Genomic DNA, 22190 nt, shown 5'->3' on the forward strand with positions numbered 1-22190 from the left:
AGTCAAATCGTTTATCTTTGAAAACTTTCTACTACTATAGCTTTCATTGTGAGACAAGGTTTATATACTTATATTGTATTACAAATGTGCATATGTTAAGAAATGAAAACATTTTATTTTCCTCTAAACAAAAAAAGAAATTAAAACTTTTTGTTATTAGTAAGACTCGTATATTATATAAAGCAAAGCAAGTTTTTCCATTTATGCTCAATAATTATACCTGGAGACTGAATTTTTACCCCTTAACAGATTTATGAGAAACCAAGGGCAACAAAAAGTTATTTACCCTTCACTTTCATGCAAGATGGTAAAAAATAGATTATGTTAAAAGTTCAGATAACTTTGTAACGACAAAATTGTGCCCAATTCTCTTTTCATAATTTTTTTACTCTTTTTATCACTTAATTTATTTTTACAAGAACATCATAGTGAAATTGAGAGCATCCACTATCAAGGTTCAAGATAACATTTTCTTCTTTAAATAATTCCTTCCTATACTCTCCTATTCTAAATTCTCTCTGTCCATCACCAACATTTACTAAACCAGTAGTAGTTTCATCTAAGGATACAGCTGGTGCAGAAATCATGATATATTTCATCTTTCTTTCTTGTCGCATTATCATAGAGAAAACCCTGCTTATTTGAGGTAAAGGATCCATAAGTAATACATGTGATGCAACACCTTGATAATCTTCATTTAATCAATTCAAAAACTGAATTATTCTATCTTCATCTCTAAAACCCTTTGCATTGCGCATTGCCAAACAAGCGCAAGGAATTGGACATGTGCATTGAGGTATAAGCATATATTGATCAAAATCTTCCCATAATCCTCTCAAATCAGTAAATTAATATGAAATCTTTCGATTCCCTTGCTTCAAATTTGCATTTTCCTGTTGCAATTGTGCTACTCTAATACGACCACATCTCATAAAACGATCTTTAAGATCATTCCACATATCAACAACATTTTCTATAGAGACAACACTCTGAGCAATTGACGGTGAAACGGAATTGATTATCCAGGTATGAACAAGATTATTGCACCTTTCGTAAGCAGCACAATTCAAGTCATCTGCATCTGGAATTGGTATAAAACCGTCTACGAATTTGAACTTGTTCTTCATAGCCAAAGCTCTTCGCATCTTCATGGACCAGGATTGATAGTTATCTCCAGCTAACCGTTGTGTCAACTCACAGTTGTAGAATTTTCCGATGGATGAACAAAATAAGGATCAAGACCTTGATCTTAATTCTGCGCATTGTTGTTATTTCTCACCATGATTTTCGAAATTATTCAACAAATTGAACAAGAAACGATCAAAGAAAAAAAGGAACAAATCGATTCAGTGATGAATCGACGAAAAACAGAATGAAGAAAAATTGAAACGATAACAAATCGATAGAATCCCAAAGAAGAAGAAGATGAACAAGATCAACAAAGAATGTTCAATCTTCACGAAACTGAAGCAGAGCAGGACGAACCTGCTCTGATACCATGTAAGTACTTCTCAAACATGAGAAAAGATGAAGAAAAGTTAATAAGATTCTTTGAATGAATTCAGTTACAGATTGTTGTATAGATACAAGCTAGAAATGACAGCTCATCATAACTAACTTGTAACAAACTAAATGTAATGTAAATGCAATTGAAATTTACACTCAAATGATATAACTTGCGCTCTAAGCTAACTATGACTTGTGTTGCAAACTTGTTCTTCCTTCTCATTTTTACTGTGTGCTAATAAATCCATCCTGAAAAGCTCAGAATCACCTCAAATTTAGAAGCTGAATGACCATTGAATATTGATCCTCTTTCTCCTCCCTTGTTGCTACTCCATGTTGACATCATTTAGGTCCTCCCAAGTGAACAAAGAAACAGTGATTAAAAAAGTTAGGACCAAATCACTCCCTCTTGTCTTCCTCTAGATCTTCAATAACTCCAAATACATGATGATCTGTAGCAAGTGATGTAGACGATGCCTTTCTATCCTTTCTTTCTAGCATGGTAGACATTTCTCCAGACATCTTAACTCCACTTCCAACAACTGCGACAGCTTCCTCATCAAAATCATCTCCCGTCTCTTCCGAGTACGAATACCTACAAAGCCCACGTAAAATGTCACTTCCTATGTTAGTGTATCAATAACGTATAATCGGCTAATTTTTCAATTTGGTTAGCTGCGCATTCATTTTTCTTTTCAAACATATGATCTCTTCTTAAGCTATAGCCTCAAATCTCATTGAGTATGTTAGTTTGAATTTCATCCTCGGTAATTTGAAATTCCTTTGGCATATTTTGGTTGACTTTGGTATGAGGTTTAAGCTAGAATGTTCATCAAGTGATACATATCTTATACCTTATCAATAGAGACATAACGAATCAATCTTACGGCTTATAAGGATTTCACAATCTACGTTAGCATCTACATTAAATAGCGGCTATAGCGCTATTGCATTGCAGAATTTGAACAAATCGCAATTATACTATTGTTCTGGGATACGCTTTTAGGACAAAATATTGTGAAATAGCCGCTATAACAGCACTCTCGCACTATTGAGAGGTGTAATTTGAACAAATTGGTATTTTCAGCGATCCTCTATTGACAAATTGAGTGCACCTAATCCTAGCCCCTTTTTGGGTATGTTAACCATTATTTTTTTACGTTTTTTACTTCTCCGAAAGAGCAACAGTAAAGATAGACTATACCTGGTTGGATTTCGAGATGGGGCCCAGAGAATGCAGATCACTATCAGGAGAGCATAAGCAAGCAAAATCCAGAAAGCTGGGATGGCCCATGCTCTTCGCCACAGTTCACCTAAAGGGTCTGATGCGTTGAAGTACAACTGAAACATGATTAAATCAGAGCCTGAGACACTTGTAGTTATTAGCATAAAACACAAAATCAAGATAACGAAGAATACATTTCTGTAGTTTAATCAGAACCTAATTTTTACTTGCTGGGGTAAATAAGAAAGAAAAGAAGCAATAAAGAAACAAACGACCACCTCATAGCCAATCCATAATACTGAAAGCAGCACCGTCACTGCAAGAGAATTTGTAAACTTCCTGTACAACTCAAGTTTTCCGGTACTTTTCCTAATCTGTGCATACAATCAACAAATAGACACAGTCAGTTTTAATTGACAGCCAAGAAACTGAAATGCAAGTTATACCTGATTTAAGAGGGGAAATGTACAAGCATCTCTAACAATCTCCAAGAAAACAATGATCTTAGTTTGAAGCTCTGACCATTCTTAAGTTATTATTGGTTTTTGGTCCATCCTTGGAACATCATACTTTCTAAAAACACAAAAGCTATTTCATAAATGTACTTGGGGCCTGTTTGGATTGACTAATTTGAACTAGTCTAATAGCATAAGCATTTGTGAAACTGTTTGGGAGAGCTTATGGAAATAGCTTATGACATATCCGTAAGCTGTTTTCAGCTTATTTCGATAAGCTCTCTAGGATAGCTCGTCAAAACAGCTTATAATTTATATGAAAACAGTTTGACTTTATTTTATCTTTTGTTATAGAAATAGTGTATACATAACCACATATATGATAGTCGTTTATGTTATTGGCACTTAATTTAGTTGTTTATCCAAACAAAGCCTTGTTTTTTCCTTTGTTATGCAGTAATAATACTTTGGTAAGCATGTCACAGTAACAATTATAGTCAACACGTGCCAATTCTAGAAATTCATATACTGGATTTAAGTTCATTGAAATGATGCCTCTCACAAGTTAACAAGTAAGGGAGACCATTCCTTCAAAAAAGAAAGCAGGGGAGACCATATTTATAACCGTGCATGAATGACAACAACGATCGAGACAAGTATTGCATACTAGGTTACCTGAAGCTTCTCAAGGGTTTTAGATAATGATGAAAAGATCCAAAGAATAAAGCAAGCATCCAACAGAGCCACAGGAAGCACCAGGAAAAGCCTTGTTTTTCCAGAGAAGTCATTAATATTACCGAGATGTTCCACCAGCTCAAGTGCTTCTGAGGCCACAAAATACACCACACCAAGAAGAAGGACTTTTGAGGTTAGACCACCAAGTGTTGGACGGACAACTCCATAGCCCATAGAAACCACCAAAAGAAGAAGCCGTGACACTGTCTTCTTGACAGCAGTGAAAGTCACGGCCCATACTGTAATTACCATTGGCCTGCTTCCTGTCGAATTGAAATTTGCATACTCAAAATACCACAGAGCCATTTCACACATGCCTAGGCCAATAACAGCAGTAATGTGGTAATGCAACTGTATAACATCTTTCCAATATTTTACAAACCAGAGAAACCAGACAAGACCAAGAAAAAGGTAAGCCAAAGACATCAAACCATAAAAAGTCATCAATGGCATCATCTTCCCCGGTAGATAACCATCCGGATTCCTCCACACAGTTCTTCCAGAAATCAACGTGTCCTTCAGTTCAGGATCACAAAACATGAAATACAAATAATACATCCCAGTACTATTAATATCAACAGTTTGAATGACCATGTTAGTCTCTTCATTTTGTCCTTCAAAAAACGTTTGCAAGCGTTTCGGCCCGTTCGGTTCATCAGGGTTCTCACGGATGATAACCTCTCCTAACTTACAAGAACCTTCTTTAGCAAGCTCTGGTGTGCAGCATATAGCATCAGAGTTCAAATAAACACCCCCAATGTTATTCCTATCTCTCACCTTAATTATTATAGCTTCAACCAACCCTGTCTTTTGCTGCATCGAACTTGCCTTTGCAGCAGATTCTTTTGTCCTCCGGAAGTTGATAGACTCAAACCTAACATTAACATTAGCATATTAAAAATAATAACTCTTTTAAACCATATCATATTTGATCAACTATAAATTTTACTGATAAAATACTATCTTCTTTTTGTTAACATGCGGCAGATGGGTTCTCCGCACCCAACCCGGTTTTACTAGTTTTGTCTAAACACAAGAGAAAGGGTTCAAACCCCTACTTGTTTAAAGTTTCTCCTCTATCAACCAAGTTATCTCTATAAAGAACAGAAAAGGTTGAAAACCCGGTTTTACTGGTTTTGTCTATACACAGAAAAGGTTCAAACCCCCTACTTGCTTATTGTTTTTGAGCCCATTATCACTCAGACCAATCAGATGTTTGTTCCAATAAACTCCTGCTATACTTAATTATTTTATTCCAATTCTATCTCAAAGTCTTACTCTTTCACTATGCATCTCTGAAAATACTTGTATTTTTGTTGTCTATAGACGAAGTGACAAACACACCCTGGAACCTATGAAGCATGGACACTCTTCGGATTAAGCGTGTCCTGGTGTCAGATATGTGTCGTGTCCGACACCGACACCTATAATTACACTGAATTATGTGATTTTCTCAAATTATTACCGGTGTCGGCGTGTCAATGTTATGTCGTGTCCGTATTCGTGCTTCATAGCCTGGAACTCACATAAACAACTTCGAATTCCTAGGTTCAAACCCGAGTGAAAGTGTTCAGCCTAGCAATATCGGCATTGCCATTATAATTCACACAAACTAACATGATCTTCAACTAATTTACAACTTTTCTTAATAGTTACAAAATAACATAAAGTGAAACTCATTATCAATATGAGACAAAGGAAGTATCAAAAAATGACACATGAGCTACAATTTCATTAATTTAAATGCATATGATATTCAAATAAACAAATCAACACATTTCTGTCATCTTGTACCAAAATTTAATATAATATAACAAAAAAAAAAAAACATTTTTTTATCTTACATCAAAAAGTTGACAACAAAAAAACAAAACCCAATTTGTTTTTTCATTTCATATACCTAGAAAAAAAAAACAGATCAAATCAAATACTAAAAACGGTAAAAAAAGGTAAAAAAAAAAAAGAGAAGCATTATTACCTGATGAAAGATTTACCAGTGGGAAAGTTATCAAGAGAATGGTTAAATTCAATAGGTTTAGAAGCGTAAAGGCCTTCACTACCACCATGAAAGAAGAACGAATTAGCACGACGGATGAACGTTTCGTTTTGGTAGTCGTGAATGGAAGCACCGACAAGGGTGATGATTGAATGGAAAGTGAGGTAGAGGAACATAGCGGAGATTGAAGCGGGGCGGTTCCGGCGACGGTGACGGCGATCGCCGCCGTGATCGGTGTAAGACATTGTTGTGTTGATCTGAAAGTGAAAATGAGAAGAGGGAGTGAAAAGAAGATGAGTGTTTTCAGTGATTTGTCGTAGGGTGATAGGTGAAAGAAGTGGTGATATGTGGCACACTCTAATCAAACCTCATAAAAGAAGTGTTTATTTTAGATTCAACTTTTTTTTTTTACCTCATAAAAGAAGTGTTTATTTTAGATTCAACTTTTGTTTTTTTAGCAAATAACACACTCTGATTCTGCCACATAGGTCCCTGACTCATAATTAAATACAAATACATTTTTGACTTTGTACTTCCGTTACCATTTTAGTCTCTGACGTTAAAAAAATCTGTTAAGTGATGATGTGGCGCATATGAGGGGTCATAGGGACCAAAGTAAAAGTAGAAAATGGTCACTTTGGTCCCTGAACCAAAAATCAATATACCAAAATTGAATATCAAATCACTAAATCTCTAAACCTTAAATCCTTAAATGTCATGTAATTATTTTTTTTTTTGTTCAAAATCAATCTTCCATTAAACACCAACCTACTGTTAGGTCTCTGACTGTGCATACTTACTATCAGTTAGGTCCCTGACAGTAAACACAAAATTTCACTAAAGTCCCTGGCTATTAGGGACCTTATTGGCTTGAAAGCGGATCTTGAGGCAATGATATGTTGGGCTAAGGTTTGGAGTTTTATAGTAGTGTCATAGTGTTGTGGTTATGTTACCTCTTTCTCCCTTTAGTATATTAATGGCATCAGGATTACATGTATAGAGAAATGAATTATGAACGGTGTGTTTAATTATAATCCATGTAAGCATTTTAAAGTCATAGCTTGATTTTTTATGTGTCTTTCAACAACAATATCCAATTTTTGGTGGAGAGATTTGAATAATTAATGCATAAATTCACTTGCTAAAATACATTGGATTGAAGTTGCCTGTTGTGATTATTATTACCATAGTTTAAGACATTGTGCATAGACAATGACATTCAGATTTGTACAAGAAGGTGATTTGTACAAGAAGTTGTTGATTCAATAGTATCAAATATCATATTCATGCTATTAAATTACATGAAAGAACTTATACTTTAGTTGCTTTAACTTATCATGAAAGAAAAATTAAAGTGAGAAATTTAATAATAAACTTAAAAACATAAACAATTTATATTAGATGTAGCACTAGTGCCTACTAAGGAGAACAAATTTTGAGTTAGAAATTATGTTAAGAGAAATTCAATAGAAATGAATTATCATTTGAATATATCTTGAGCTCTTGATTATTGTATGCTCAGACCTACGGGGTAGAGATATGAATTATCATGTGAATATAACAATAATCAAGAGTAATAGATGCTAATGGATTTGCTAATTCATTGTCAGTGAGCTAACTGATAGTAAGTATGCACAGTCAGGGACTAACAGTAAGTTGTGTTTAATGGAAGATTAATTTTGAACAAAAAAGAGAATTATATGACATTTAGGGATTTGAGATTTAAGGATTTAAGAATTTGATATTCAATTTGGGAATATTGATTTTTTGGTTCAGGGACCAAAGTGACCATTTTCTACTTTCACTTTGGTCCCTGTGACACCTCATATGCGCCACATCATCACTTAACAGATTTTTTGTAACGTCGGGGACTAAAGTGATAAAGGAAGTGCAGAGTCAGGGATTTATTTGTATTTAATCCTGAGTCAGGGACCTATGTGACAGCGAGGTGCAGAGTCAGGGATCAAAGTGACTATTTGCTCTTTTTTTTTTAAGAGGAAATAACATTTACATATAAATTCTCGATATTTGTAAGGATTATAGTACTTAAATTAACTATAAATTTTCAAAGTGGATTTTTTTTTTTTTTTTGTCTAAGATGAAGTGGTAAACCACTGACATTAAACTCATACACAACTGTGAGGTTTCAGGTTTGAACCCGAGTCACTACGTCCGGCCTTGCAATTTCAGTATTTGCCAGTTTAGTTAGGACTTCTAAACTGGATTTTAATTTTGGTCTATATAAAATAAAATTGGATGTTTTCACCTTTCCAAAAATTTAGTACTCTGTTTTAAAATGAATGTCATTAAAGTTTTTTACACACATATTAATAAATACATTAATTAAAAGAAAGAGATGTTATTTTACCAAATTATCCTAATTAATCAACTATTGATTTGTTTTTCATTAAAGAAAAAATAATTTTTTAAAAATAGTGTATATAGTATTAATTAAAAGGTACAATTGAAAAGAAAAATTACACTACTTCCAAAAAGAGTGTCATGAAAGCACTCTTCACATTTCCTTTAAAAAAAAATTAGTAATGGATATATAATGTATTCTATTATGTACTCATATGGTAAAAAAATAGTTTTAAGGATATCCATATAAATTTCAGTTTAAATGTGTATTTTTATCTCCAAACATTAGATTTTTATTTTATTTTGGTCTCATAGATGCATAAGTTAAATATCTTTACTCGAATTCAAATACACAGTCTTTAATTATATGTGTGACTTTTCAATAATTTTTGTCATTTCATTTGTAGAAAAATGAAAAGTAAAGTTTAATAATCTTTTGTAACCTTGGTCCAGAATAGGTCTAAATATGTAAAAGGTCCTTGTAAGTTCGCGTGTTTTTTATTTTCGTCCCTGTATTTTTTTTTTGTTCTAAAACAACCGTGTAAGTTATAAATGTTTTGGTTTTAGTTCCTAACGTTAACTTCTGTTACAAAAACGCTGAGCTGGCAAATGGGATTACACGTGGCAATTGCTGACATGGCAAAACACGCTTATGTGGCCTGACAGATGATAAGTGATATGATTTGAGGGACCAAAACCCAAAAACGCAAAGTTGCATAGGGAAGAAAGTGAAAAAACGTAAACATCAAAATTTGAAATGTTAAAAACTAAAGATTCCATCTTCTTCATATCTGTTTTTTCACAGGGACGAAAACAAAAAACACGCGAACTTACAGGACCTCTTACATATTTAAGCCTCCAAAAAATAATACAAGCAAGTAGAACATCTTCCTTTAGGACCTGGAGTCCTGGACGCAAGGGCAACTTGCAAGAGTGTCGATATGGATTAGATATGCGCCTATCATATCCAAATATTGATGATAACCCTATTTGTAGCCTACCAAAACATTGTAATTTGTAAGTTATTTGTATGGGATGCTGAGCTCCATTTGTGTCAGCTTCACATGAAGTGCAACGATCAATGACCTGTAACTGTTCGAATTTTTTAGGGTTTTGGATTCTAAGAAAGTTGGAAAAATATAGTTGAAGTTTGAATGTGAGAGAAAGAATTCGAAATTATTGTTGGTAATGTTGAGGTTAATATCATTGTTTAATTTTGGGTTTGAACCCAAGGTTTGAGTAGTTCCATTATTTTGAGTTAAAAGATATGAAATTAGAGTTAGAAATTTTGAATTGAAACCTACACGAAGGATTAAATATTAATCGAACAACTTACTTTTGATGCTAAATTTTTTTTTTGGGTTTGAACATAGTCTTAGGGGGGTGTATTGGATTAGGATTTTAAAAGACAATTTTACATGAAAAAGGTCTTGTGGATTTTAAAATACTATGAAAGATTTTAATGACTTTTAAGATTTTAAAAGATTCTCAAGATTTGTAATTTGGATTTCAAAGGATTTATATTATGAGATTTTATAAGATTTTAAAAGACTATCAGGATTTCAAAGGATTTATATCAACAAGTCAATTGTGTTTTTTCTAGCTAGATGCTTATGAGATGTTTTTTTATTTTTTTCCAACATTGTATTTCACCATGATATTCATTTCTAACTTATAACAAACTTTCAAGCCGTCTTAATGGTTCTAGACAGAGTCATCTTAAAAGAAAGAGTTAATGGTGTTTTACCCCCCTGTAATATAGGTCATTTTTTATTTTTCCCCCTGTAAATTTTTTTTTTTTGGAATACCCCCCTAATAGGTCATAAAAAAACGACTTGATTTTTTTTTTTGCAGAATTTTTTCGTTTTTTTATGATCTGTTAGGGGGTATTCCAAAAAAAATATTTTACAGGGGAAAAACAAAAAATGACCTATATTACAGGGGTTAAAGCACCATTAACCCTAAAAGAAAATTAAAAATAGCTAAGTCTTTTTGAGGGAGTTGAGTACTCATTTTACAGGACCATTTGAGTATGATATTAATATTGGTGTGATTGAATGTGTTCTAAGTGTGTTTTATAGTTAGTTAAAAACATATAACCATAATTGATTTGAACAACTTGGTGTACGATCATTCAATCTTACTATCTTGGCGATACTGGTTAAATAAGTTTAACGGTATTTACTGCTGATGAAGTGAGAAATTTTACTAAGCTTGGATTTATGTTTGTAAAATTTTCGCCATCTGTTTATATGGTTTCTAGGCAAGGTGGTGTATGTAACTAACTAACTATCCTTGTATATAATAGCTTATTGACAACAACATAAATTCATTTAATGTTGAAACATATCATAATGTTGAAACATATGGTTTCATATCATAATGAAATTAACACGCAGCTTGAACTATATTAACTGAAAGTTTTTTACGCTTAGAACAATATCATTTTGTTCACCTGAAAATGATATACATGGGCCATGGGAATGGGAATATAATTTTACGAGAATAATGTTCCGTGCATCTGGAAATTAATGAGAAAATGATTCTCGTTGGACAGCATGGAAAAGAATATTGTGGGAGTCTCACAAAGTCTCACAAATTTTTGTGAGATTGTTGAATGAGCATTTTATTCACATTTTTAACTAAAAAGTCTCACAAAATCCATTATATAAAAGAATCCATTAAAATCTATCAATTTTTGAATACCGAAAGACATTTTATAAGTTGTGAGAAATCCTAATTGAATACCAACGGATTTCGTTGTATTGAAAAAAAAAGTCATGATTGTCTTAATTAAATACCACAAGATTTATTTATGTTTTATAAAAATCTTGATTGAATACCACAAGACTTTTTTATAATAAAAAAAGTCTTTTAAAATCTCTTAAAATCCCAATCAAATACACCCCCTTAATATCAATTGGAAAACTTAACTAGTTCATTTAAATTGATATTGAAGAGAATCGAATCGAGATCATGAAGAAGAGTACACTCCAACGTCCAGATCAAAACACTATCGGACCCAAGTGGGTTTTGCAATTTGAAAAATTAAGTTGAAGTTGTAATGTGAATCTGTTACTGAGTGGTCGTATGATGTTGTTTAGTAGTAAGGTTTCTATCATATGATATGATTATTTAACTATTTTTTTTCTTTCAAATTTGGCTGCCCATGATAGATTATTTCTTAATATTTCAATTTTCATTGGTGTAGCTTAGTGGAGATTTATTTATGATAAACCTTGAACCGAACCCTGCCCCATTATAGTTAATGTTTATGGATTATTTGTGATATAATGTTGGTTTTCTTGGTGAGAAAAAAGGGGTGGGTGAGTGTGCAGTAAAAATTGCTTTTATAGTGTATCATGGCTGGTGATAGCAAACCATCCATAATTAAATAAACGAACGAACTTTCTATACAAAAAATCTTTCAAGTGGAAATTTCGGATGAAGGAAATCACCATTCACACAACATGCATGTTTTCTCAAATAATAAAAAAAAAATGCAAAAGTGTTAATAAAGGAAATAACATTGAGGCCATATTATGTTACCATAAACATTAGACTTAATTGCACTTTTGGTCCTCGTATTTTGACCAGCTTACAAAAATGGTCATGCTTCTTTCAAAACGAACAAAATCGTCCCTAAACTATCATGGTTCTTGTAGTTTAGTCATACCCCATATTTTCACCTCCAAAACGCTAATGCGTCAGAATTTTAACTAATGTGGCCAAAAGAACACCTATGTGGCAATGCATATTTGGATACTATCATTTATAAATTCATCAAATTAATTTTATAATTATGGAAAAACATTTTATCATTTTCAGAAATAACAATGAATTAAAAATTCAAAATACATAAGTGGGAAACCAAATAGAAACCCTAGATTCTCTAAATTCCCAAATCGATTTGCTCTATTCCTAAATACGAACCCAGAAAACGAAAAATCTTCTTCTTCCTTGCTTCCATCTACTCGATTTGACCATGGCAGAGAAGGGTAAAGAAAAAGCAGGAGATGTTCAAATTCCTAGCAAGTTGTAGTCCATCAAAAATAGTCCATCAAAATAACACACCACATGAGTAATATTCGAGTCGGTGAGACCGCCGCTAAAACCTATGATCCAAGAGCCATTTTGATTATATAAGACACCGTTGAATCTAGCTTTACTAGAATACAATAGAAAGCTCCCGTCATCATTAAGCAAAACACAATTCAAGGAGGACGGATACCACATTACCTGTTGCACAACACAATTCTCAGCAATACCAACTGGGAAGCAAGTCACCAAAAGGTTTGCGAGATTTCTAAACTTCACGATCACAATAGAAAATTGCAAAGTCTCTTTTCCAAGACACCAAAAATTTCGAGCTTTCCAATTCCACACAAACCAGCTAAAAAAAGGATAGAATTTATACCCTTGCTAAACATTTTGATCCACAATTAAGCCTCCTGTTGGAAATAAAAATTAACATATGACAAACCAATCACTTGTCAAATTCGAAAAGAGTGCACACAATCCCTTAAACAATGAAAGTAGTTTCCTCGAAATATAAACATCTCGAACAAATATTAGAAAGAAGCATGTTTCTATGGTTGAGCATAGAAAGAGTAGGGATGAGGTGATGAACATCTCGAACTGGAAGGTTAACAAAAATGCTTAAAGAATTTAACTCACGAAAATGTATTTAAAGCGAAAAAAATTCGGAAGGCCTAATGTGAGACCTAAAAAATATGGGGGCATAAACCCTTATTTTAAAGGCAACCCCTTCAGACTTGCTAATGTAATACTATTATTCTTTACCTTCAAATAAGTTATGTTATGTTTTTAACGAATATTTTCTTTGACAAAAGGAATATTGTCATTTATGATTGATGTGTCATTAATTAAAAAATCATTCAATATATCAAAGAATGTGTTTTAATACATAAAAGAAAATTTTCATTTTAAAAAATATAATAAAAAGCAACTTATACCCCGTACATAAGATGAATTCCAAAACTAATTAGTACATTTTAAACTTTTTAATTTTGTTTGTATCTGTGAGATGTGATAATCGAATTTGAGACTACACTTCTTAAAAAAAAAAAAAACGAGACTACACTTAGCACACTATGTTAACTCTTCTATCTCAGTTCTCAACCAGCAGCCAACTTTATATCTCTAATTTTTTTCATTTTATAACCTTTTTAATTTCCCTTATAAAACTCCTTTTTATAATTATATATTACTTCTTTCAAATAAAAAGATAAAGTACTTTTATCAAAAAAAAAGTGGGCGTTTAGTAAGCATAACGACTAATATGCAAAATAGAATTATGGGAATTTTCTTTGACATGAATATAAAGTTGTTACCTGTCGGGGCCTGATAATTTTTTCTTTTTTAAATTTTTGGGGTAGAGTTTGGCCAGAAAATATGAAGTGGTTAACTTGTTTAAGTAGTATTTTTTTTGAAGTGTGTTATTTAAACAATTATTTGTACTATAATTTATGAAACAACCATAAATTTATAAAGAAAAGTAAATATTGATACGAAAATCAAAATAATATAGAGAAAAAATAAAAACATAATATAAATATGAGAGATAAAATTGTGATAAATTGATTGTATAAATATCGTTTCTCTGTTTATTTTTTCTTCCTTTCATACTTATGTTAAATAACAGGTTATTTTAAAGGTTAATGATTGATAGACAACTTTTTTCACCCCTTAACACACTTACATATATGTGGTATCTTTTTGTTGTTGTATTAGACACATAAAAATGACATGTGAATGAGGGTGAAATTAACTCATACCAATTAATAAGTGTGGTATTTATCATGACTCTATTTGAAATGCTCACAATATAATATCAGTAGTAATTCTTTGTTTCTCTATTTCAAAGTTACACACTAAGAAGATTTTATAACATTGGTATTAATTCTAGATGTCTTAGAAAAAAACAAATTATTAATTCTCTATAAAGAAAATTGGTATCAAGTCACTAGGGCCATTTAAAAAAAAAAAAAAAAAAAAATCGATCACTAGGGGCCAATTAAATTTGAGGACCACATTTGAATTTTAAACTAAATATTTTTCTTCTGCGATCAGACCAAATAAACAGTAGTTAAAAAGGATGATTCCCAGAAGTTAAGCGGTTAATAAACGTTCAAATCATAATTTCAAAGAATTGGCACCGAAAGAAGAAAAGTTCTTGCTTAGGTCAGTACTTCAAACATTGAAATTTCTTCAAATTGAGTGACCAATGAAAGAAACGGTTTCAATGGGGCATGAGGGGTCTCCTCCAAGACCAAAACAAAAACAAAAAAAGAAAATACTTGTTTGAAAATTTTCCAAGTGGCATAGACCAAAAGACTAAGTCTACGCTTCCACACCCCACCTCATATTCCTATTAATTTTGTTTAACCAAAAATAATTATTCACATTACTTTTTAGTATCCATAAAATATGGTTACTTCCCTCAAAAAAAAAAAAAAAGGTTACTTGTCCATATATAAATGGTCGATAAGTATCGGAGATAGTGTTAAAAAGATAATGTTCGTAACATTTCTTTCAATGCTAAGTGATATACTTTTTTCTAAAATTTTATGTTGAGTTTTCGTGAAGGTCGATTATGTTCTTCATTTTAAAAAATGAAAGTGTTTTTCTGTGCGCTAGCATTTATAAGACAAATTTAACAAAAACAAATTAAATTCACTAAATAATAATTTAATATGAAAAAGTAAATGTAACATTTGAAATCGTCCAAAATTTTCTTTTTCTTTCATTTGTGGTGGCTTAACCTATTATCTTATTTGAGTATTCATTTGTAATGAGGTGGTTTTTCACCTTTTTCTTAGTTTCTTATTTTTGTGATGTAAACCGATACTCTTTTTGCTGTTTTTTTGACACTTCTTATGCTGAAATTTCCAAATTTCATTTTAGCTTCTTAAAAAATTAAGGTATAAACGGAAGAATTTTGGAGTAATTGCATTAATTTTTAGAATAAAAATTAGAACTCAAAACCACTAATTGACCCGAAAGAGACCTATATCATTTCATTAAAATATTTTTGCATTATTAAAAACGCAATTGCTTCCTCTAATAGTAGCTTATATATGTCTCACATTATATAGACAGAACCAACGTAGAAGCATACCAAGAAACTTTGCACTTTCTTAACAACCCCTTTATATATTTTCAAAGATTGTGTTCAAATTTATAGTAAACCAAACAAATCCTAAACTTCCCGAAGCCATGGAAGAGGTCATGAATTTCATCATGCGTGCTTTTGAATTAGCAAAAAATCTTGAACTAGAACTACCTAACATAACCAACCACCCTGAAATGCTATTCTCATCCATTGATGAAGTAGAAAAAGCATTTAATGCTGCCAAAGAAAGAGTAATGATGATGTTGTCCTCACAACATGACACAACAACAACAACAAAACCTTCTAATTCCTTTGCTCAAATTCCGTCTCATGATGTTTTCATGCAAAAAACTCAACATGCTCAAATTGGTGGAAGTGGAAGTGCAATTTCAATGCATGCACATTCAATGGATCAATTGCTTCTAATTCAACACCCTTTTGATGTGAGTGTTCTACTTGAGAATAAGATGATAAGTGGTGGTGGTGATGTTCACTTGTTAAGGTCTAGAGGAACTTTGAGGATTGGTGAAATGGGTGGTGGGAGGGATGTGGAAGGTTTAGATAGATCAAAAGGGATAGAAGGAGATCAAATGCAAGGAATAGAAACACCACCTTCAAGACCAAAAAAATGGTATGTCTATAATACATTTATGTGTTCTTACAATTTATGTTATTGAATCAAAGTCTTTGAATTGATTGAAATGAAACATCTTGAACAACACAGAGATTATTTCAAAGGTATTGAATTTAGGTGTTGAAGTTGATTGAATTTATCTAGTTTCAATGTTTTTCACATAATTTTTTTTTCCTTTAGAATAGTTATAGTATTGCTTAATGTTTCTACGTTGTTTTTCAAACGTCGGGTAATTTAGATATGAGAAATGTTAACAAGTGTTTTTAGGGCATTGGTTAAGAGCACATGAATAAAAATATTATATTGGAAAATAGTGAAAAATGATAAATTTGACTTTTTAAAAGTTAAAAATTTATTGAATTCAATGCAAAGTTATCAATTTTGGTATCCTTAACAAGTGCCATGTCATGGCACTTGTTAGCAAAATCCAATATTTGAGTTTTAGTTTTAGTTTATGGTTATAGGTGCCTTGCTAATTGGGCAACTAGATTACAAAATTGCGTTAAGATGTGACATATGTGACCTTAATTTTAGTCGAATTGCAATCATAGATACATAAATAATCTTGATGTTGTGTCTATGTCGCAGCCACGACCTAATTTTCAACCTTGATGTATATATGTGATTGAAAGTACTAGCTAGCTTATGATGAGAACAAATCTTTTCCGTAAGATTTTTACTAGAGGGAGTCCATGATGAAAATTTTCACCACGCTTAGGATTTTCACATTATAAAACTTTTAATCAAATCCTAAGAATCTTTTTCGTAGGATTTTCACTAGAGAGAGTCCATGATGAAAATCCTCACCCTACTTAGAATTTTCGCATTATAAAACTTTTAATCAAATCCTACGAATCTTTTCTGTAGGATTTTCACAAGAGGGGGTCCAGAATACTAGGGCAAACATTGAGTCATCTAAAAATGGAGATAGAAATGAGGTTAACTTGGCCTCACAATGTGTGTGTGATTGAATCTAGGTGCCTTGCTAATAGGGTAACTAGTTTATGAAGATGGTGAAGATAGAGCTTGTCCTGTTTTTGTCACAATTGTAGATTGCTTACACATTAGCCGCCACAAACAATAATTGAAAGAAAGAAAACAAAAGTGAAATGCTTTTGAGGTATTGAAAACTTTAGTTTAGGATGATCCGTACATTATTATTGGTGTGTTTGTAAAGAGAAAGGAAACTGACACAAAATGGAGAATAGAATTTTCCATGGTCTTTCTTAGTAATTAGGCAATAAGTCATCATGGATATTTCCTCATCAATCACACAAGACAGCTGTGTTAGTTTACAGCTACAGTCAAAGAGACATTTAGGTACAAAGAGACATTTTCTCTAACAATAAAAAAGATTGATTAAATATTTATTTTTTGGTGTTTGCTGTTTAGTGTAGGTCTAAGAACTAGGTATATGGTCTTGTGATCATGCAAGACTAGATCCCCTTAAACATATTGAATTAAAAGTTCTTATAAATTATAATCAAATTTATAAACATTTCATGCACAAAAATAAACTTATTGAAATTGTATCTCACTAGTTAATTATTTTAATGGATTATATGCTATCATATATCACATTACTAGAAAACGTTGTCAACGTTTCCGTTAGCTTAACTCAGTTGGTAAGGACAATGTATAATATATAAAAGGTATGAAGTTGGAATCCCGGACACCACAAAAAAAAGGAAAAAAATTATAGACAATGAATATGAAGATGATTTTAAAATTAACATACATTTCTAACACTTAGCGGCATCATTAATTCACTTTATAGGAATTTTTTTTATATAATAGTATTTATGTGTTCATGTATGTAAATGGATCGTCAATATTCTATTAAGGGCTTAATATCCCTTCGTAAGGGCTAATTGACCCTAAGGCGCGACCTATTTCCTATAAACTCGTCACCGCCTCCATGAGCTTCTAGAATCATCTAGAGTGTGTTTTGTATAAGAAACATGACTTAGGGCCTAAGTCACGGAGATACAAGCCAAACAAGAACTATAAATACACACCTTAAAAACATTCTCAAGATATGACTTAAACAGATTAAATCCTAGTTTTATAGATTGTACTCTCTGCAAGTACGGTAAAGTTAAATACAAGATATGTCTCCCTGTAGCTTTTAGAGCAAAGCTTCAATTGAATGTCCGAATTTATTGAATAGTAACTTGTTATGCCAGTCCACAATCAATGTCCGAACATAATAGTTTGACACAATTATTAGGAAGTTAATGTGGTATAATTAAATTATTAGATTGGTCAATTTTTTACACAAAATTATTAAGTAGCTAGGTTAATTGATCATTTTCCTATATGTGTGTGACACATTGACCTAATTTGTTGTGCCTTCACATGCATTGGTAGCAGCAGGAAGAATGATTTGGAGAAGAGAACAGAGATGTATCCAGCACCTCAGATTGGAAACACTGAAATGCCACCAGAAGATGGCTTTACTTGGAGAAAATATGGCCAAAAAGAAATACTTGGCCGCAAGCACCCAAGGTAAATTAACAATAATTACATAGAATTGAACTTTACTTCCTCCGTTCTTATATCTAAGCACCCTTTTATTAGAGATAAATGGTGCTTATATATCAGGACAGAGGGAGTATAAATATAGGGTAATAATTTCCATAAAGAGTTTGAAAGTTTCAATTCTAAGACAAATTCGTCTTTCATTATACACCATCCAGAAAACCTTATACCTTTCTTCTAAGAATATTTCTTGGTCATGTTGAAAATTCAGTAGGACAATAAGTGTGCACTATGAATTGACTCATTCACACACCATAACAAGACAAGTTGACTATTTACATTAATGCATGCATAAGAGACAACTAGTCCCTTTTACATCACAACTATCATTAAAAAAAGAAAATACTAAGGGTGTGTTTGTTTCAAGTTTACCAAATTTATTTTTAGGAATAACATTCCTTGGAATATAAAGATAGGAATTTTATTCCAAGGAATTTAGGAAAAATATGTTTGGTTAGCTTTATAATATTCCTAGGAACCATACAAATAGGGATTATAATAGGTAAACTATTTATGAATTTATTCCCATCTCCATGGGAACTTTATTCCCACCCTTTTCCTTGGGAAATTTTTTCTATTCTCAGAAACATTTTATACCGGGAATAAAATTTAGTAAACTTGTAACAAACATAGGCATATACATTCCAATCATTTTATTCCCGGGAATCAACAATTATAACTTGAAACAAACACACCCTAATTATAGGAATAAATTCATCACGTTTATTTTGCCTTGATTACTTGTTAAATATTTCTTTTGGTTTTTTTAATAATTGATTAGCATTAAAAAAAAAAATCTAAAACGGCTACAAATATAATTTTCAATAATTGATATTCTTCAAAAAAAATTATTTTTCATTATAGTAAGCAAACACTTAAGAGATTATGTTTATTTTAAAATATCTAAAGATTAGGTTATAAATTATTTAATATCAAACTGATTTTATTATATAATTTGGCTAGTTATTAATGATTATTCATTTTATTATCTCCTTCCTAATTTGTTGGCTAATGTGAAATATTTATATTCTTTATCAGAAGTTACTATAGGTGCACACACCAAAAATTATATTTGTGTCCAGCCAAGAAGCAAGTGCAAAGACTTGATGAAAACCCTAACATAGTTGAAGTAACATATAGAGGTGAACACATTTGTCACAAATCCTTAACAGCACCATCATCATATCCACCACCACCAAACCTACTTGTCAACATTAGTACCATTGAGACTGCCATTTCTTCCCAAGGGTGGCCACCTGTGGTGAACCACGACCTCAGGGACGGAGACGGTAGTGGTGGACCCTCTAATTCAAGATTCGGCATTGATTATCCGGTGGCCGATATGGCGGATGTAATGTTCAACTCGGGTAGTAGCAGTGGCAATAGTATGGAATCACTCTTTTATATAACTGAAGATAAAGGTGAACCTGATGAGGAGAAACACTGAACAATATATAAAGTAATTCATTTTCTGTTGAAGTTATTTTCCAACGATTTTCTCATTTTGCAACATAACTAGCTAGTTGATATATGGCATGCTTCATGTTTATTATTATGTAATGCAAGTTTAATTTTGTAGCTGATGCATAGAAGAGAGAAATTATGTAAGTAATTCGAATTCATAATTGTTTCCCCTTGTGTAATATTTGCAATTTCATAGAATAAAACTTAGTTTTGTTTTAAATTGCAATCTGCAACCGCAATTGCGGAAGCAATGTAAAGATTTCGAGGACTCTACAATATACTTTTGACCGCATCGGCCACATTTTCCTGCATTATAAAATTTTGCAGCATAACTGCATCCGCAATTTACAACCATGATGTGTATATGATGAAGTAGGATGAACTTCTCTTTTTGGTTTGGTTTGGTTGTACTTGTCTTAAATGGATTCTTGTATCAGAAGTCTAACTAAAAGTGGAGTTGAACGACATATTTTGTTGCTTGTTGGTGTATTTTTTCGAAACAATAAAGTCCATAGGATCAACACACCACTCATAGCAAAAACAATGCTTCCTATTAGACCTAACCCTAAATCATTTTCAAGACTCTACCTTTGCAGAGCTTAACCAACTTTGAAACCTGTGATTCAGGTTCGAAAATAACTTTCCATTTCTTCCGGTCCAAATTGACAAAATCACCAAATGTCAAGTAAGAGTAAACTCCTTTCCAAATATTAGAGAACCCGCCATAAGATATTGATGAAGAAATACTAGCATTTATAAACGAGTTCGTCTCATAAAAGAGTGTGTCGACAAGTAATAATCTAGCTATATATATATATATATATATATATATATATATATATATATAAAGAAAACTACCATTTTCAACACTTTTAGGTTTAACTATTCTTTCCAAAAATACCCTTAATTTAAAATACAAATAACAAATACGATAAGAATAAATTTAATTTAAATAATAAAACATATGTAACAAACGTGAGCAAAAAATAATGTTAAAGATTGGAATTTTTTTGTGGTGTCCGTGATTCGAACCCCGGACCTTACATTTATTATGCATTGTCTTTACCAACTGAGCTAAACTCACGGGACAAAAAAGATTGAACTTTAAATCCTCTAAAAAAAATATTAGTAACAACCGTGAGCAAAACAAAATGTTAAAGATTGAACTTTAAATCCTCAAAATAAAAGATCATGACTCAAAATATTTTAGAAAAAGATTTATTTATTTTTTGTCAGGTAGAAAAAATATAAAAAATAATAATTTGTTAGCACCATATTAAATATTAATAAGTAGGGTTCTCACGGTTCATAGTTCGTTCCCGTATTGTTTAGTTTTTCTCAACCTCTCTCATCCCTCTATATCAGAATTAACCTGTAAGTTTTTTTCTTTTTCTTTCATGTTACAACTAATCAAAGTCGATTAATTTTATGGATTATTTAACTTTGCTGGTTTATAAGTGATTATGATTCAAATTGTTTACAAATGATTTTATGGATTATTTGACTTTGCTGGTTTATAATTGCTTATACTAACTATGATAGCGTGACTTCTTTTTTTTTTTTTTTTTTTTATATAAAGAGAACCATGTTCTTTTTAATTATTAAGTAAATCATTATTTGTTTAATAAAGGCAATATGCGGTCCTTTAAGTTTAATGTTTGTTTAATAAATAGACCATGTTCTTTTTAATCACTATTTGTAGCACTAAACGAAAACTTTAGTAAATTAGGCCTAGATCATGTGATAATTCTAATATTCTTAGGTTGTACACCTTCACTGAGTTCGAACTTAGGATCTCACTGGTGTGTGTGTGTCAATTTCAGATGTATCACGTCATCTATTGAGAAAAAATGGAATTTTAAACTTTTATAGGGACCACAAACAGATTTTAAACGTTTATATTCTAAAAAAAATCGATTAAACATTTGCGCAACTTGGAAAAATTAAAATTTATGTTCGGTTGGTTAGAAATTCTAAAATTAAATTGTGTATTTTTTGTGGAAATTAAATCATGTATTAAACTTTGAAAGGAAATGCATTTAATCCTATTGACTTATGAATTGATAGATAGCAATTGTATCATGTGTGTGTAACGTGTTACATACCAACAAAAGTAAAAAAAAAAAATACAGTTGTTT

General features: G+C 31.7%; 2 protein-coding genes across 3 annotated transcripts; one reads left to right on the top strand and one right to left on the bottom strand.

The window, feature by feature from the left end:
* Positions 1-1518: 1518 nt before the first annotated feature.
* On the bottom strand, positions 1519-6273 carry LOC11434446 (transmembrane protein 87A). Its single transcript, XM_003615364.4, has 5 exons — positions 5900-6273; positions 3862-4795; positions 3010-3105; positions 2711-2847; positions 1519-2101 (listed from the first exon to the last, which is right to left on the bottom strand). The coding sequence occupies exons 1-5, from the start codon at positions 6160-6162 to the stop codon at positions 1906-1908; spliced, it is 1626 nt and encodes a 541-aa protein (XP_003615412.1). The 5' UTR covers positions 6163-6273; the 3' UTR covers positions 1519-1905.
* A 9097-nt stretch (positions 6274-15370) lies between these two features.
* Positions 15371-20268, top strand: LOC11424132 (WRKY transcription factor 55). Of its 2 annotated transcripts, none has more exons than XM_003615365.3 (3): positions 15371-16044; positions 18418-18555; positions 19627-20268. In XM_003615365.3, the coding sequence occupies exons 1-3, from the start codon at positions 15518-15520 to the stop codon at positions 20033-20035; spliced, it is 1074 nt and encodes a 357-aa protein (XP_003615413.1). In that variant the 5' UTR covers positions 15371-15517; the 3' UTR covers positions 20036-20268. The 2 variants fall into 2 exon arrangements, with proteins under 2 accessions (XP_003615413.1, XP_024639722.1); XM_024783954.2 differs by having other exon boundaries at positions 18421-18555.
* Positions 20269-22190: the final 1922 nt, after the last annotated feature.

This window comes from Medicago truncatula, chromosome 5 (genome assembly GCF_003473485.1).
Source record: "Medicago truncatula cultivar Jemalong A17 chromosome 5, MtrunA17r5.0-ANR, whole genome shotgun sequence".
NCBI classification, from domain to species: domain Eukaryota; kingdom Viridiplantae; phylum Streptophyta; class Magnoliopsida; order Fabales; family Fabaceae; genus Medicago; species Medicago truncatula.